General features: G+C 32.9%; 1 protein-coding gene across 8 annotated transcripts in view; it reads left to right on the plus strand.

Annotated features, from left to right (window-relative positions):
• Positions 1-17,074, plus strand: part of MYCBP2 (MYC binding protein 2) — a 272,896-nt gene that overhangs the window by 196,485 nt on the left and 59,337 nt on the right. For 3 of the 8 annotated variants that reach the window (XM_070408910.1, XM_070408914.1, XM_070408911.1), the window contains 2 exons: positions 1,467-1,589; positions 4,834-4,989. In XM_070408910.1, coding sequence (XP_070265011.1) covers positions 1,467-1,589; positions 4,834-4,989 — 279 coding nt within the window. Of the gene's footprint in view, positions 1-1,466; positions 1,590-4,809; positions 4,990-15,004; positions 15,107-17,074 lie in introns of all 8 variants that reach the window. The other 5 variants (XM_070408912.1, XM_070408913.1, XM_070408907.1 and 2 more) reach the window with 4 other exon arrangements.

Consider the following 17,074-nt stretch of genomic DNA (forward strand, 5'->3'; position numbering starts at 1 on the left):
GAGTCTTAATATTTTTTTACATAAACACTGAGGTGAAAAGGAAAGAAATGATAAGAAGTTAGTGCTTTAAAACCACTAAGATTAGTTGATACAGTATCCAAATAGTCTGCTCATTGGTATTAGTATGTAACTATTTAATATGGAAATAAGAGGACTTGGCATTATAGTAATTTATTTCTATAAAGTAGTATGAGCAAAACAAAGGCTTTCCTCTTTGTAAAAATTCTTTATTGGTCTTTGGTATCCATAGTTAAAACCTAGTAAGCAAAGTTACTGCTATGGTCAAAACAGTTTACACTTGGTGCCAGACCATTTTGACTCTACAGGGTGAAAGCGATGCTATCTTTTCCATTCAGATGACTGTTCATGAGTGTTTTCCAGAAGAAATATTCCACTGCTGAAATATCTTATACTAAAGACCATTGCCTAAGGGAAGTGCTATGATTGGTTTATTAAAAAAAGTCTAAAAATGCTGGTAAAGGGTAGATTGTACACTACCATAGTTACAGCAGAATTCCAATTTACCCCACCATGTTCTTCTAGTTCTGTTTTCTATTTAAAGGGATGTTGACTTTTAAAAAATAAATTTAAAACTTTTTATTATTTATAAAGTTATTTTTAAAGAAGTACTTTTCCTTTTTACCTTTCATTCAGCAGTTTTTATTTTTGCTTTCTTTTAGCTGGCATTATATGACTTTAATTAAGATATTAGTGTTTTTAGTATTATATCAGTTAGAATTTTATAGCCACTGGATTGTTAATAGAGGATTAATTTAGCTTACCAATTTTATGTTGTATTGTTGCAATTGGTAAACTAGGTAAAATATTTGCCATTTCTTTCTTGAAATAAGAATTCTGATACATTTGTTGACTTCAGGATGCATTAATAACTCTGACTGCATGTCCTGGTTTATTATCTTTTTATTTAGGGGAAACTATCTTTATATAATAAGTAAAAGTAAGTTAAAATTTAAATTTTCAATAATTTTTGCATTCAAAACTTAAAATATTTCACAAGTGAAAATTTCTTTTGGTACCATATCCTTAGACATTTTGAAGATGTTTTTCCTGTTTGAATAAAAATATACAAAATATTTTGATTTCTGGTTATAGGGCATCTATTTTTGTTTTGTAAAATGCCCTTGTTTAAATTTGTTATAAATATGAGTTTCTGGTCCAGAAATATTAGTGTACTATATTCAGTGATGTATTTCTACCACAATAAAAGTAAATTGGCTCCATAAGAGAATATCCCATTTATAAATTTTACTGTGTATTTAATAAATGAAAACAAAGATTTGTCATGTACTTTGTCAGTAACCTAATTGGTAAACTTATTATCAGATCTAAATGTGAGGTATTTTTAAATCTGACTATCATAAACATTTTCTTGAATTATCTCTTTGTTCTTTGAACAGGGGATAACACATAAAAAACTAATTTTATAGCTTTGCCTTTTATTGTAGAACAAGTTCTTCTGGATCAAAATTCTCAAACTCCTCCTCCAAGCCCTTTCTCAGTACAAGCGTTTAATAAAGGGGCAAGTTGCAGTGCCCAAGGATTTGATTATGGACTTGGAAATAATAAAGGTAGGTTTTTAAAAGTAGTCTTTGACATACCTTATTTTAATATTTTTATTACCTTCTCTTGTACTCATTTTAATTATTCTTGACCTACAAAACTTCATTAAAGTTTGTTCCTAGAAAACCAAGAGCCAAATGTTTACAAAGATGTTTCTTTAGTATTTGTGTTTTTGTCAGTTTTAGTTTAAGTTTATAATTAAGTTTACTTATTTGTTACTATTTTAGAGACACTCATTTTGAACTTGCATCATAAAGATTTTGTGTCACTATAGTCAAAGAATTCTAATTATTAGGAGTAATGTTAATAAGCAAAAAAGAACTTTCTAAAATGATCCACTTAAAATAAAAACATTTTAAGTAATATTTTTAAATAATATTGTATATCAGTTTTATTAAATTTGTGGGGTTTTGAATGTCTAACCAAGTTATCTTAGTTCATTTACAATTGCATTACATTATATCTTTGGGTTTGGTATGTATAATGAACCCTAAGCCATCTATAATAATAAAAGCATAATGTACTAATTAGACTGGACAGCCGAAAGACCTTCCGGGCGTCATTCCAGATGACCTTCTGGACGAAGCTGCGGTGGCAGGGGCCGAGGCAGAGGCGGCCGCCACAGTGGGCGGGGGCCAAGGCAGAGTGGTTAGGGGCAATTAGGCAGGCATGCAGAGTGGTTAGGGGCGATCAGGCAGGCGAGCAGTTAGGGGTGATCAGGCAGGCAGGCGAGCAGTTAGGGGTGATCAGGCAGGCAGGTGAGTGGTTAGGGGAGATCAAGCAGGTAGAGGCAGTTGGGGCGATCAGGCAGGCAGGCAGAGGGTTTAGGAGCAATTGGGCAGGCAGGCAGAGTGGTTAGGGGCGATCAGGCAGGTAGGCAGGCCAGCAGTTAGGAGCCAGTGGTCCTGGATTGCGAGAGGGTGCAGGCCAGGCTAAGGGACCCCCCCCCGCCCGCACTAATTTCGTGCATCGGACCTCTAGTATGGATACAAAATGTATGTAACTTTTTGAGCTACATGAATGGAAAAGAGCAGCATCATGGACAGTTGAAACAACAGTTATTTTGAAACTAGAAGCCCGATGCATGAAATTTGTGCAAGGGGCTCGGCCCTCGCAGCCCTTGCTGCCCTGGCCCTCACAGCCCTGGCTTTATCCTTAAGGTTGTCTGGACGTTCGTCCGGAAGTTCATCTGGACAGTTGTTCTGCTCTTTGTTCTAATTAGTATATTAGCTTTTTATTATTTTGAAATAATTTATACCTGAATTTTAATCAAAATTTCATTTGTATATCAGTTCAGAAACATTCATGTTCTTTCCTATGAGTCTGACTCCTGCAAAATTAGCCATATAGTCAACAGGTTGCATTCAGTTGGATGATAGGTAAGAGGGAGAATAATTCATGGAAATAATTTTAATTTAAAGTGTTATTTAAACTAATTCTCCTGATGATTTCAAGAAATAAATAGTTTCATTATACCTTTCTTACAGAGCAAGTAAAATAATGAGTCTATAAAAAATAAAATTACCTCAATTAGAGGAAATATTCCATTTAAAATAAAGCCACTTCATATATTATTTTCCACAGAATATTTATATGAAGGAAGCCTAACCACAAGATTTCCTTTTGGTTTGGCTCTCCCTGCTCTGTTGTGCTGATCTCTTCTACAGGTTTGCGTACCATATGCTTACTCATTTCTGGTAGTTCAGATTTCAACTAACTTTAGCTAGATCTTCATATTTAAGTAGGGTAAATTCTTGGTGGTGTTTTCTTTATGTCCCTTTCAACCTTTGTCAATCCTTAAGTTAAAATATCGACGCTTACTTACCACTACTATACTTCTGTAGTAATCTGTTTTAAAGCCATGTTTAGTTCAATTTGTATGTTTTCAGTCTCTAAAATGTCTAAATTGTACTGGTGGCTATCACTTTAAAATCAGCATTTAAAATATAATTTATAGGGCATCCATAAAAATCAACTTTTAAGAGATACAAACGTTGCCGACAACATGTGTTATTAATAAAAATGATATATTACTTTTTAGAAATGTAATTTGCTAATATGGCTCAAAAATAGCATGTAATTATTAATAGGCTTTTAAAGTATTTAGGTGAAGCAAAGAAATATTAAGAACTTTAATCTGAATAAATATCTAACATTTATTTATTATCATACCTTTAATAATAGTTCCCATTTTATTTAACTCATACTATTCAAGATCAAGAAATTATTTTTCTTTATAAAATTCATCATAATCTTTAAAATCCTTTTTTAACCTATAGCATTAATTTTTTTAAAAACAGTAAAAATGTACAGCTTGTGTGCACAGCTCTTTCCATATAAGTCTATTCCTGTTGGTGCTTCATTTGAAATGTTCATTCATGAAGGTTTATTATACATAAGAAATGTGGCTCTGAGAGGTGCTGTTTTCCAGTTGTGCCTTTGTCTGGGAATATTTTTTTCTCTTTAGCATCATTTAAACTATTTTATATATATTCTCATAAATGAGAAACTATTATCTATCCAGTTACATTACTTCATATATTTTAAAATGTTCTTCTGTTATTTTCCTTTATATTTAAGTTTAAGGGAAAATGTCAGAATTCATATTTGAGATACTATTCTAATAAATTAGATACCTCATATTCCTTTTTATATTATTGTCATATAGATTTTTATATTACTCATTAAAGCAAAAGAGATCATGCTTTTCAAAATGTATAATTTCTTCAACATTAACTTTTAAAAATGAAAATTTTAACTATAATATAAATATATTACTAAGTTAATAACATATACTTTGCCACCCTTGAATTCCACATTTTAAAAAAACAAAACCTCATCTTATTTGCTTATTTTTTGCCTGAAGTGTACTGTATATGAGGTAGGGTGATATTTAGTCATTGTCAGGTACTACATACAAGACATTTAGATCTTCACTTATTCTTACATGATGTTCAATGTATCATAGGTTCTTCATAGACTTGGTATTCTCACATGCTGCTGCTAGATGGTGTATATGAATTTAAATCGATTTGGGCTATTATAATAGATTTTGTGGGGTGCTTCCAATAGTAAAACAACATGAAACTTTTGGTCCCTAATTTCAGGATAATGATCACCAACTTCCACGTATTTCTGAACTGGCATAGTTTTATTTAGTGTTTGACTATCTGAATGTCATAAAACACGGCTTACTTTGCCATTTTGGGTGTTAATAACAAGTTGTAGTTTTGACTGTTTTGCCCACTGCAGGTGACCAACTGAGTGCCATATTGAATTCAATTCAGTCACGGCCCAATCTCCCAGCTCCTTCCATCTTTGATCAAGCTGCAAAACCTCCCTCTTCCCTAGTCCACAGCCCATTTGTGTTCGGACAGCCCCTTTCCTTCCAGCAGCCTCAGCTTCAGAGTAAGTCTGTCAGTCTTACCTGCCTCATTAAGCTATTGCTGAAGCTTTGTTTTGAGTTGTTTATCAGTTACTAATTATTTATCAACTCAACAGATTGGTTTTACTTAATGAGGACTGTTATTCCTTCCCACATTTTTTAAGCATTTAAGCTATTCTGAGCTAAGACATTCTGCAGCTAAGACATTTGTTTTTAATCACACTTTTTAAAGTGTAGTTATTAAAATATGACTTACACTTTCTAATTCCTGTATTCGCAAATATGTACCATAAAACATGTTAGAAAAAACATATTTAATTTAAAATTTTATTTTATAATATGCATGACTATGCTAAGCACCAGTTATAGGGATAATGTTCTTTGTTTTATGTTGGATTTCTGTTACTTAGAGATTCCCCAAGAGAATAAACCTATTTCACTATTCCAGTAGGTGGAGGAGAGAATGTACTGGGCACGTTTGTTTCATTTAAGTGAATTTGTTGCTCATAAAAATGTATAGCAATTTAGGTTTCCAAATTTTTTCAAATTGGTTTTTCTTCTCTTGCTTTTTATTTTTTTGCTGCTGTTCTCATTCTTAACACATTAAACTGATCATTTGATTCCAGTTCAGCCTCCTAGGATTACTCTAGCCTTTCATCCATGATAATACCTCACACCAATATGGAAAATAAACCCAAAAAAATTACACTTAACTGAGTGTTCCTTTATCTTAATGACCTCCTGATGCTTCCACGTAAACTTCTCTAAGCTCCTTACAATATGACAGTATGTTCTTCTTGGCCTTCAGTTCACATGTTGGCTATATAATATATAAATACACTCACTGAGTGAGATAGTTTATCAAAGTCTTAGCTTACACAACCATTATTTGGATTCAAATGCATGACCTCTTTGCTTTAATAAACTACATCCACACTGATGTCTAAGTTATTTTTCTTCAAAATTACTTTGATAACTGTTATTAGGATTACTTAAGATAATGCTAGTTCATTTAGTTTTTATTAGGAACCAGGGTAGTATATATATAGTTAGCAAATGATGGTATTCACTGTGATATAATTATCTAACTAAGGTAAAACATATGCAAGATTATAAACTTCTAGATTTGTGCTATATATTAGGTAAGTTCAACTAATGAAGTTAGTTTAGAAATATAAGCAGTATCAATTTAGCTAATCATCTCTATATATGACATTCACTTGAGTGTCTCTTAAAAGAATTTTGAAGAAATACAATAGTGTCACATGTATGAAATAGTTTTTTTTTCTTTCTTGATAAGCATTATTGAAGGATATAGAGGAGTAAAGACTTAATTAGTTTATTCATTTTATGGAGCAATAGACTTTTTTATTTAGATGTATTCAGATTGCAGGAAGTTTTAAAGGTAAGAACAAGGGAAAAAAACAAAGGAAAATAAGTCATAATCAGGAAATTCATATTATATGTATAAATTTTAAACAGAAATTACTCTGATAATGTCTTGGTGACAATAGGCAGGAGAACTAAGAATAAGGAGCTGTTTGTTCTATCTAAAGCAGGGGTAGGAAACCCTTTTTTTCCCCCAAAGACCATTGGATATTTATGTCATTTGCGGGCCATCCAAAATTATCAACTTAAAAATTAGCCTGCTGTATTTGGTCAAACATTTAATTAATTCACTCCTAATGGTTTGGCAGGAGCATTCCAAATTATTTTGTAAGTTTTTTGCGGCCCATGGGTCGGATGTTTCCCACCCCTGATCTAAAGGGTCATTACAAGTCTTCTCAAAAACAAGTGTAATACTATTTTTATTTTACTAAGTTATTTAATGAAATATTTTTAAATGAACTATAAAGACTAAGATAAATCAGATTTGTCTCTTCGAAAGGATAAATTTCCTGCCGGCAGGTGTCAATAGAATTTTATGCATATTGTGTCTAAGTGTTATCAATATCCCCACTTCTTTGCCACCGTCTTGGGATAAATTTGAAATTGTTGCCTAGAAATGTCTCACGAATTTTCTGAATCATTACTTGCCTGTACTGTAACAGGAATTACTTAGATCTTTTTATATACCTCTTATTCTCAGCAGCATTTCACTGAAGTTTGACTTCCAAATTCCAGAAACCAGAAGATTTAATCTTTAGCATAACTAAAAAAAGGCTATGGAATCCAAAAATAGTTTTTAATATGTTGGAAATAAATTAGAATTGTATTCATCATATCTTATTAGGAAAATTAAATGTGGCAGAGTGCCCATTATTAGGACTACCTGAGTAAGTTATCCTTTCCTGAACTTCACTGCCATCCATTCCACCAGCATTTCATCTTGCTTTAGAAGGTGGATTGCGTATACTGCCTTTACTAGTTAGTAAAATGAGAATCACTTTTGTCTTATACTTTTGTGATACTAAAATAAAACATATAGGAAATCATATTGTTAATTTTTGCTAGTATGGATCATCATCACTGTGTATTAAACACTGTACTTAAGCACTCTAATACATCCTCATTTGAGATAATGTCTCCATTTTACAGATAAGGAAACAAGCTTAGAGAAGATAAATGATTTACTATAGAAACAGTCATAGTAAGATGGTATATCCAGAACATGAGGTAGTTCTATTAACTACAAAGGCCATGTTTTCAAATATTCAACTTTGCCTACTGATGATTAATACAAAATCTATTCATATACATAATTTCTGCTTACATTTAGTTCTAGCATCTAGAGCAGTGGTTCTCAACCTTCCTAATGCCGAGACCCTTTAATACAGTTCCTCACGTTGCGGTGACCCCCAATTTCATTGTTATAAATTGAACATAATTAAAGCATAGTGATTAATCACAAAAACAATATGTAATTATATATGTATTTTCCAATGGTCTTAGGTGACCCCTGTGAAAGGGTCATTCGACCTCCCAAAGGGGTCACGACCCACAGGTTGAGAACCGCTGATCTAGAGTATTAGCTTTAGATTGGTTATTTTCCCCTTTATAGTTTAATTTTAAGAATGTAGCTTGGTTTGAAAGGAAAAGATTTCCAAAATGTCATAACTCAAGTTCCCAGCTAAGTAGATGAGCTCTACAGAAATACACATGAACTACCCCCATGTCAACTTTATCTAACATTTCTATGAGCATTATTAGTAACTAGAGGCCCGGTGCATGAAATTTGTGCACTGGGCGGGGGAGGAGGGGGAGCTTCCCACAGCCCAACCTGCACCTTCTCCAGTCTGGGACTCCTCGGGGGATATCCAACTGCCGGTTTAGGGATTGGGCCTAAACTGACAGTCGAACATCACTCTCACAATCCGGGACTGCTGGCTCCCAACCGCTCACCTGCCTGCCTGCCTGATTGCCCCTAACCACTCCCCTGCCAGCCTGATCAATGCCTAACTGCTCCCCTGCCATCCCATTCGCCCCCAACTGCCCTCCCCTGCCAGCCCAGTTGCCCCCAACTGCCCTGCCATGCTGGCCCAGTCGCCCTCAACTGCCCTCCCCTGCCGGCCTGGTCGCCCCCATCTTTGAGGGCATGGCAGTCAATTAGTATATTCCCTCCTTATTGGTTGTGGGCGCCGCCATCTTTGTGACGGCATGAGGGTCAATTAGCTTATTCCCTCTTTATTAGATAGGATTCTTTAGGGTGTGTTTTTTCTGAAGCATAGTTTTTTTCACTAATCTCTGCAATTTGAAATAATATGGCAAATTAATTTGTTGATTTTTTAATTAGCAAAATTATTTTATTATAAATGTACACATACCTATATATATAAACAAGTTACTTCACCAGTTATTCTAGTGAAATAGAAAAATTTCAGAAATGAAAGTTATAAATTTTCCTTGTCTTACCATGCATGAGAGAGAAAGAAGTATGTTCTATAATTTACTTTTTTATTTCAAAATTATTTGTGTAGTTTTTAGACCTAGTAAGCAAATCGGCAATAAGATTCTAGTGGACTGAGGTAGAGAATGACATCTGTACCTGCTCTCTTAAGATTTACTCTACAGGGAAAAGAAAACAAAGTGAAACTAGGAGAGATGATGTGACGTCTGGAGATGTTTTTGACTTACTTGTTTTTTAATGGAAAAAAATAATATCAAGGTTGTTTTCTAAGGAGAATGATCCAATAGAGAGAGTGAGAAATTGATGATGCAAGAGACAGGAGAATTGCTTGAACAATATTCTTGCATAGGAGAGAGGATGAAATCTAGCACCAAGTGGGAAGGTCGGCTAAGTAGGAGCACACATCGTTTATCTGTCATAACAGGAGAGAAAGAAGAAGGTATAGTGTTAGGAGCTTGAGGATGTTCTTTTGTGTTTGTTTGTTTGTTTGTTTGTTTGTTTCAGTAAAAAAGGAAGCTGGTAACATCCCAGAGTTAACATATGGAGAGTATGTTGGTAGTTTGAGGAAAGAAGAAAAGGTATGAAATAGAAATGGCAAACACATTTCAAACATTTACCATATAACAGACACCATTTTAACCACTTCGTATGAATCAGCTCATTTGATCATGCTGGAAAACATGCTTCAGTTGAGAAACTTAATGCATTTGTAGCTGAGAGTGTTAATGCCCTAGTGGCAGCATTTTAAACTAGGGAGAATGGGGCCATTGTAAAGGGTCTTATAAGCCATACTTAGTAGATTAGATTTTATCCTCTAAGTATAGGAAATAAGAGGGAGGGAGCAGAGGAGGGAAATATGTAGCTCCACAGAATTTTAAACAAAAGAGTGACAGGATCAGTTTTACATTTATGCAAGAACTGAAAATATTATGAAAAAGATCCTGGAGAAAGGGTGAAAGTTAGAGGCAAGAAGTCCAAAGAAATGCTGAGTAGGGCTTTTAAACTAAGTAAATTACAGTGGGAATGTAAAGGTAGAAACAAGTTTAGAAATATTTAGGCTATAAAATGCACAGGACATGCTAATCACAGTTAGGGGAGCCAGTCTAGAAGGAAGTCAGTTTTCTTGTTTTTGTTTTGAAAGATAAAATTCTTACCTAATATCATTAACAGAATAAAAAGTAGATTTTAAGAAAAAAATTAGGTCATTTGGGTAATTTAGCTCCAGTAAACTGTAATATAATTTGAATATGAAAAGCATATTTGGGAAAAACATATTGGCATTTTCATAACTAACAAATTGCTGACTGATAAGTTGTAAATACACCATCAAATTATTTCTATGTACATTTAGAGTAAAAATGAATCATTAAAGTATTTTCATGATTTGCAATTAATTTAATTTAGAAAGCTTTTTTTTTTTCAATCCTCACCCAAAGACATTTTTTTTCATTGATTCCAGAGAGAAAGAAAAAGGTGAGAGGGAGAGGGAGAAACATTGATGTGAAAGAGAAACATCAATTGACTGCCTCATACACCCTAATTGGGGATAGAATCTGCAACCTGGGTTTGTGCTCTGACCGGGAATCGAACCCATGATCCTTTGGTGTGAGGGACAATGTTCTAATCACTGAGATACATCAGCCATGACTAGAAAACAGTTCTCAAAGAATTTAAATTCTACTTTCATATTAGGTCTTCCTTATTTCTCACTTTTCTCTAAAACTTCTACACTGTAGTATATCTCATTGCTTAGACTTAGCAAAATTAAAACTATATATTGTTACAGCTTAATTGAAATTTAAATGTATACATTTTGATGAGTTTGAACATATGCATACACCATGATACCATCACCAAAGTCAACTAAATATTTATCTTTTTAAATGAGACTTTTCATCACTTATCATTAGGGAATGACTTTCTTCTCCCTCTCCCTTCAGTTTATTTAAGGAATATGTCATATGATGGCATAATTAATTGCTAGTGTTCAAGATGCATAAAAAGTCATCCAGCTCTTATTTTGGAGATACAAGAATTCTCAGTGACTTGCCCAAAGTTATAGTTAACTGGTAACTGGAAAACCTAAGACTTAAATAAGAGAGACTTAACTCCAGTAATTTTGTTTTTCCAATTACATCTCAATTACCTTACATAAACTGTAAAAATTGGAAAAGCCAAGAGGTCATTTCCTCTAACCTTCTTATTTGTACCTTAAATCCCTTGGCAACATCCCTGATAAACTACTAGATGGGAAAGTCACACTGTCACAGGCTGCTCTGGTTGTCTGCTCTCAGTTTGATAGAGAATATGGAAACAAAGTCCTGCCCCCTGCCTCCGAACAACAATGAAAGAATGGAACATGCCTCTAATTTATCTGTGGTTCATTCTTTTCCTGGGTTCGAGGCAGTGACTGGTTCTTGCTTTTTTATTCTTTCTACAAACAAGTATTTTATCCTGAAAGCCTTTTAGTTTTGTTTGCAATTTTAGCTGTCTTTGTGCTACATACATGTTATATCCTTCTGAAGGCAGGACATGATTATGGTTATTGTTAATCACCTGAACAAACACGTCTTGTTTCTCTGATGTATAAAAACTATTTTTTCCTTTGCAACTAATAAGCAATTTGGGGAAACCAGATTTTTCTTTTTGTGTGTCTCTAGTCACTGTTCAAGGAGCAATCTTTAATCTTTTGTTGGAATTTTTTAAGACCTAGGATGTATATCATATTTTGCTCCGAATTTTTCTATCTCATCCACCACAAACTCTGAAATGATATGCTTTTCCTTAATGTTATATCTCTTAACCATATTTACTAGGGATTTACTATGTAATCAGTAATATGTTACCTATGTTTTATCCAAGTACAGTTACATCTAGAAGTCATTTAGAGACACATCATGTTTGAGGGTTATCCATCTTACATATTTTCATTCCTCTTTCTGCATTCGTATCATGTGGGTTACTGTTATTTTCTAATGAAAAGCTTATTTCTGTTTTATCCTTATTTGGAAATTTTGTTCTATCTTTCATTCTTTTATTATTCATTTAGTATACTAACATTTATGTAAATAATTTTTAGTTCCTATTCCACGTCTTAGGTTCCTTTATCATTCACATAATTCCACTTTTCTCCCAATACATTTATAGGTTTCTGGACATACATATATATTATGCAGTGATATTGCTTACTATCAGTTTACTTTCTTTTTTTAAAATTGAAAAACGTGAATCTTTTAAAAAGTTAACTATATCAAAGTATATTTAAATGAGCAAACTTTATTATAAATTATATGCATAGCACAAGTGTTATCTGTAGTCACAGCTTAATTTATTAGGCATTTAACAATAACCTTTTGCCCTAGCCGGTTTGGCTCAGTGGGTTGAGGGTTGGCCTGCAGACCAAAGGGTCCCGGGTTCAATTCTGGTCAAGGGCACTTAACCTCGGTTGCAGGCTTCTCCCTGGCCCGGGCCTGGTTGGGGCTCATGCAAGAGGCAACCAATGGATGTGTTTCTCTCACATTGATGTTTCTCTCTGTCTTCCCTCTCTCTTCCATTCTCTCTAAAAATCAATAGAAAAATATCCTCATGTGAGGATTAAAAAAATAAAGTTTTTCTTCTTACCCACTCTGAATAATGCCTAGGAATCCAATCTCTCTAGGCTTTTTAAATTGAAAAAGACTTAAAGTCTATTTTGTCTTCAAAACCTTTTCCAGGAGTTTGTTCTTAAACCTCTGCCATCTTATCCTACAATTATCCTCATAGTTTTTCACATTTATGTTTATGGTGGCTCCTAATTAAGATAGTATTCTGATTTCCTGCTTCTGTGTCCTTCTGACAAACTCGGTTTTCACAGACTTTAGCGGCCAAGCCACGAGACTGTATCCTTACATTGGCATTTGGAATTCCCCTTGAATTAACTCTTCAGTCAAAAGCTAACATCCTTCTAACTGATATTTTCAATGATAGTTAGAGACTATGTATTACATGATATTTAAATAGCATAAGAATTTCTTTTGCAATGCCTGGTATCTTTTGAGTTTTATAGTCTTCAAACAGAAGGATGCTCAAAAATATTAAAACCTGAACATTTTTTACCTGACCGTTGTGGCTCAGTGGTTGAACATCAATCTATGAACCAGAAGGAAGTCACAGTACGATTCCCAATTGGGGCACATGCCTGGGTTGCAGGCTTGGTCCCCAGTGAGAGGCATGCAGGAGGCAGCCGATCAATGATTTTCTATTATCATTAATGTTTTTATCTCTCTATCCCTCTACCTTCCTCTCTCTGAAATCAATGGAGACATATCTAAGAAAAAAACAAAAACACTAACATTTTTACACTTTGTTTAGAATGATTTGGTGGCATGTAGTACATCTCTATCCACTCCTGCCATTCCCTTTTGAACCCACTGCAGGTTATTCTTGTAGTTGTCCTTACCCACAGAAATTGCTAGAGTCAGTCTTTGGCTTTTTTTTTTTTTTTTTTCTAATTCACTTGTCAATTCTAAGATCTCATTTTACTTGAGTTATCAACAGTGTTTGACAAAATTGACTTTCTTCCTTGAATTTCCTTCTTTGCCTGCTGAATATTTCCTATCTCAGCAAGTGTTCATTTCCAGTCTCTTTTTTACATCCTGCTGTATTCTGGATCCTAGGAATGTCCCAGAGCTTTGGTCTCTTCTAGACCTCACACCCTAAGTGGTCTTATCCAAGCATGTAATAGTTTCCAACATCTGCATGCTTATGACTCCCAAGTTTATCACCACTTGATCAAGTGTGTATGTATTTGTTCATTTCTTCCTTCACCTTAAGATAAGCTCCATAAAAGCTGGGACTTTATTTCTAGTCATCATTTTATCTTCAATGGCTAGGACAATGTCTGATACATAATATGTACTCAGTATCTTACATGGAATAACTTTTTGGTTTATGAGTAGTTCACCTTTATAATCTTGGCCGTAATAATGAATCAGTCAACTATTTTCTGTTTTGAGCAAAATACATGTTGTATCCAGTTTTTTTTATTTCAATAATATTAAAAAGCTATCTCATTACCTGAATATATTTCAGCTCAATTACTTATATTTATTTTAATTGCTGAAATTTAAATTTTAAATAAATGGATTTTTTAAAAGATTTAGATAGAGATATTTTTGGCATACTGCTTTTAAAAGACTATACTTTTAAGATTCTATTCTTTTTAAAAGATAGATTATTTAACTTTACTTCATTTTTGGCATGGTAAATCATGGCTATTTAACATAGTTCATTGACTTGTAATTTCTTTTGCTGTGTTTGTGTTGTGAAATGTATAAAAAAATGTGTGGTACCTCAATAATAAGATCTATTAAAAAAAACACTAAGTATATGGGTTGGTACTAACATTTTTCACTGAAGATAAACTAAGAAAAATAATCATAAATGCTAACTTGAGTCCATTCTGAGATACATATTGCAATCATCATAGTCACATGTCCCTACAGAAATCAAGGGGACAATAGATTCAGTTATAATTATATAATACATCATCTGTATACTGTATTTTATGTTCACCACTCCAATTCAGATTTTCTTCCATCACTATTATCTCCCCTTTATTATCGTCTACAACCCCTACCCTCAACCCCCTTACCTCTGGTAATCTCCATGATGTTGTCTGTGCCTATGAGTTGGGTTGTTTTTATTTTCCTTAATTCCTTCACCTTTTCATCCAGCCCACAACCCCCCTCTCCTCTGACATTTATTCTCTAATTATGAGACTATTCTGTTTTTGTTCGTTTATTTTGTTCATTAGATTTACATATGAGTGACATCATATGATTCTTGTCTTTCTCTGACTGGCTTATTTCACTTAACATAGTACTCTCCAGGTCCATAAAGAAAAGCGAGTTTAAGTAGTATTAATCTAAAAAGAAATGCTCAGATTTGATTTATCAGAGCTATAAGCCTTACTTAGCTTTTAAATTACCACATTTAAAGCTGTCATTATTAATCTAAATTAACTAATTTGACCTATGTTTTCTGTTTGAATTTTAGAAAAATATAAACTTGTTGAAAAATCTAGCTGAATAAATTTTATTAATAGTTAAGTCGTGCATACCATTTGAAATGCTTTGTTGCTGCTTGTGTTCTCTGCTAACTTTTTTTCCATTGAATCTGTGCTGCTTCTTTGCCACTGTTTTTCACTGTAGAATCTCCATCTCGCAACCTTGCTTCTCGTGAGCGCATTTACAAAAATTATGGTGTAGCTGGGCCTGCCTCTGCTCTTTCATCTCTGTCTCACAAACTGAAGGGTGGGTATGCGTGCATTCGTGGATGGGCCGTTCTTAATGAACATAGGCGGTTTCAATGAAGACGTTTTAGTTCACTCCAGTCATGTTCATCCCATTCCATTTTTTAAGATTAAAGTTTATTATTTTATTTAAATTTTGGTATTTGGGATTAATTTGTGATATATCTGCTCAATACTATAGTAGCGATTATCCTGACTGATATGCATGTTGACAATATCTGTAGGCTAAATATTACTCTTATTTAATTTCAAACCTGTATGAGATCTTAAAAAATAAAATAGTATATAGAAAGAAGTGCCTGATTTGAGGAATTGTAAAATCATTATTTTCAGAAAAATGTGGAATATATAGGGTGGGGCAAAAATAGGTTTCTCATTGTGAGTACAAGAAACAGAGAGTTTATTCTTGTATTATTATTAATTATTATATTCTTTTCCATACAAACAGCTGTAAATCTACTTTTGTCCCACCTGCATATGTCATGAGGCACATTGTGACCTATAAGAATATAATATCTTTTGTAACAAGTTAGTCTTTAAGTCATTTTTCTGTTATATAATGCAGGATTTACTTTCCTACTTTAGTCTTTTATTTGAAACACAGATAATTAGGTTAATTTTTTTTTTAGCTTAACTTAGTTATCAGTTACCTGTCCTGTCTGACATGAGTCTTCCTTATAGTATTTTGTTAGTCACTTCATTTTAAAAATTTAAACTTAGTAATGCTTAAACGATATGGACAATTGATAAAATTTCAGACAATTTAAAAATGTTTTAGTTTTCTAAAATACTATAGCTGCCTACTTACATATTTTTGTGTGACAGTAATATTTAAACTTTTAAAGTCCTGTATTTTAGGAAAATTTTATTAAAAAGTGTTGTAGCAATGGCTAATATACTGTATACATTTTAAAGGTAATATTTAGATTTCTTTTTTTCTTAGAAATTAATAAAACAGTTTTACATTTCTTTATATAGTTGACAGTGATACTTTATAATACTGTAGTATATTAAATAGTATTATAGAAGCTGATCTTTATCGGACCTGATCTCTATAATATATACTGTTATGTAACCTGATAAATATTACATATTATGCATGTAATGTTACAGTGTAAGATATTGTTATAGTATGGATCATATAATTTGAGGATTTACAATTTTGGCATAAAAAATTATGCAGGTCGTTATTGAATGAATACTTAAGATTAAACATGATTACTAATTTTATTTGAATGTACTAAACTTCTATTCTGTCCTGTATTTTTTTCCAGAATTCTTTTGAGGTTAGAAAATATTTTGCCTATTATCATTTAAATTTACATATGACAAATATAATCATGAAATTAGTTTAATGATGAATTAGTTAAGTGATGAATGTGAAAGTATTATGTGACCTAAAGATTTTTAGCAAAATATTTGTTTATGTTTATTGATCTTTCAAGCAGCCATATCATGACAAATTTTAGTAATATTTACTACCTGCCTCAAAATTTTTGAAACCCAAATGAAGATAAACATCGGTTACCATATAGTTTTACCACACATAGCAAATGATATATTCTTTTTAAATATATATGGTTCAGCTTCTGAAATAAATGTGATTATGAAGGCATTGTCCACTATCAGATTACAAAAAAACAGTACTCCAAATATTACACACTCAAAATTAGTGGCAAGGATTCAGTATATACGTTTACAAAATTTTCTCTTTGGTTCTATTACTACATCAGAAAAATAGGCAGCAATTTCTTAAACTACTTTTATACAATTTGAAAGCACTTATCAAGTTTGTAACATCTATTTATCTGTTTTGTGACAGCATAAATATCTGGATTATTTTTGTGTGTGTTGTGGTTTGTTTCACCACTTTTCCTCTGAATTTAGCCCAGTCTCTTATATTGGTTTTATAATACATATATGTTCAATGAAATTGATGACAGAATAATAAAGAATTACAAGAAACTGA

Source organism: Myotis yumanensis, unplaced genomic scaffold, assembly GCF_028538775.1.
Source record: "Myotis yumanensis isolate MYYU_CA2020_CCGP unplaced genomic scaffold, mMyoYum1.0.hap1 SCAF_3, whole genome shotgun sequence".
NCBI lineage: Eukaryota > Metazoa > Chordata > Mammalia > Chiroptera > Vespertilionidae > Myotis > Myotis yumanensis.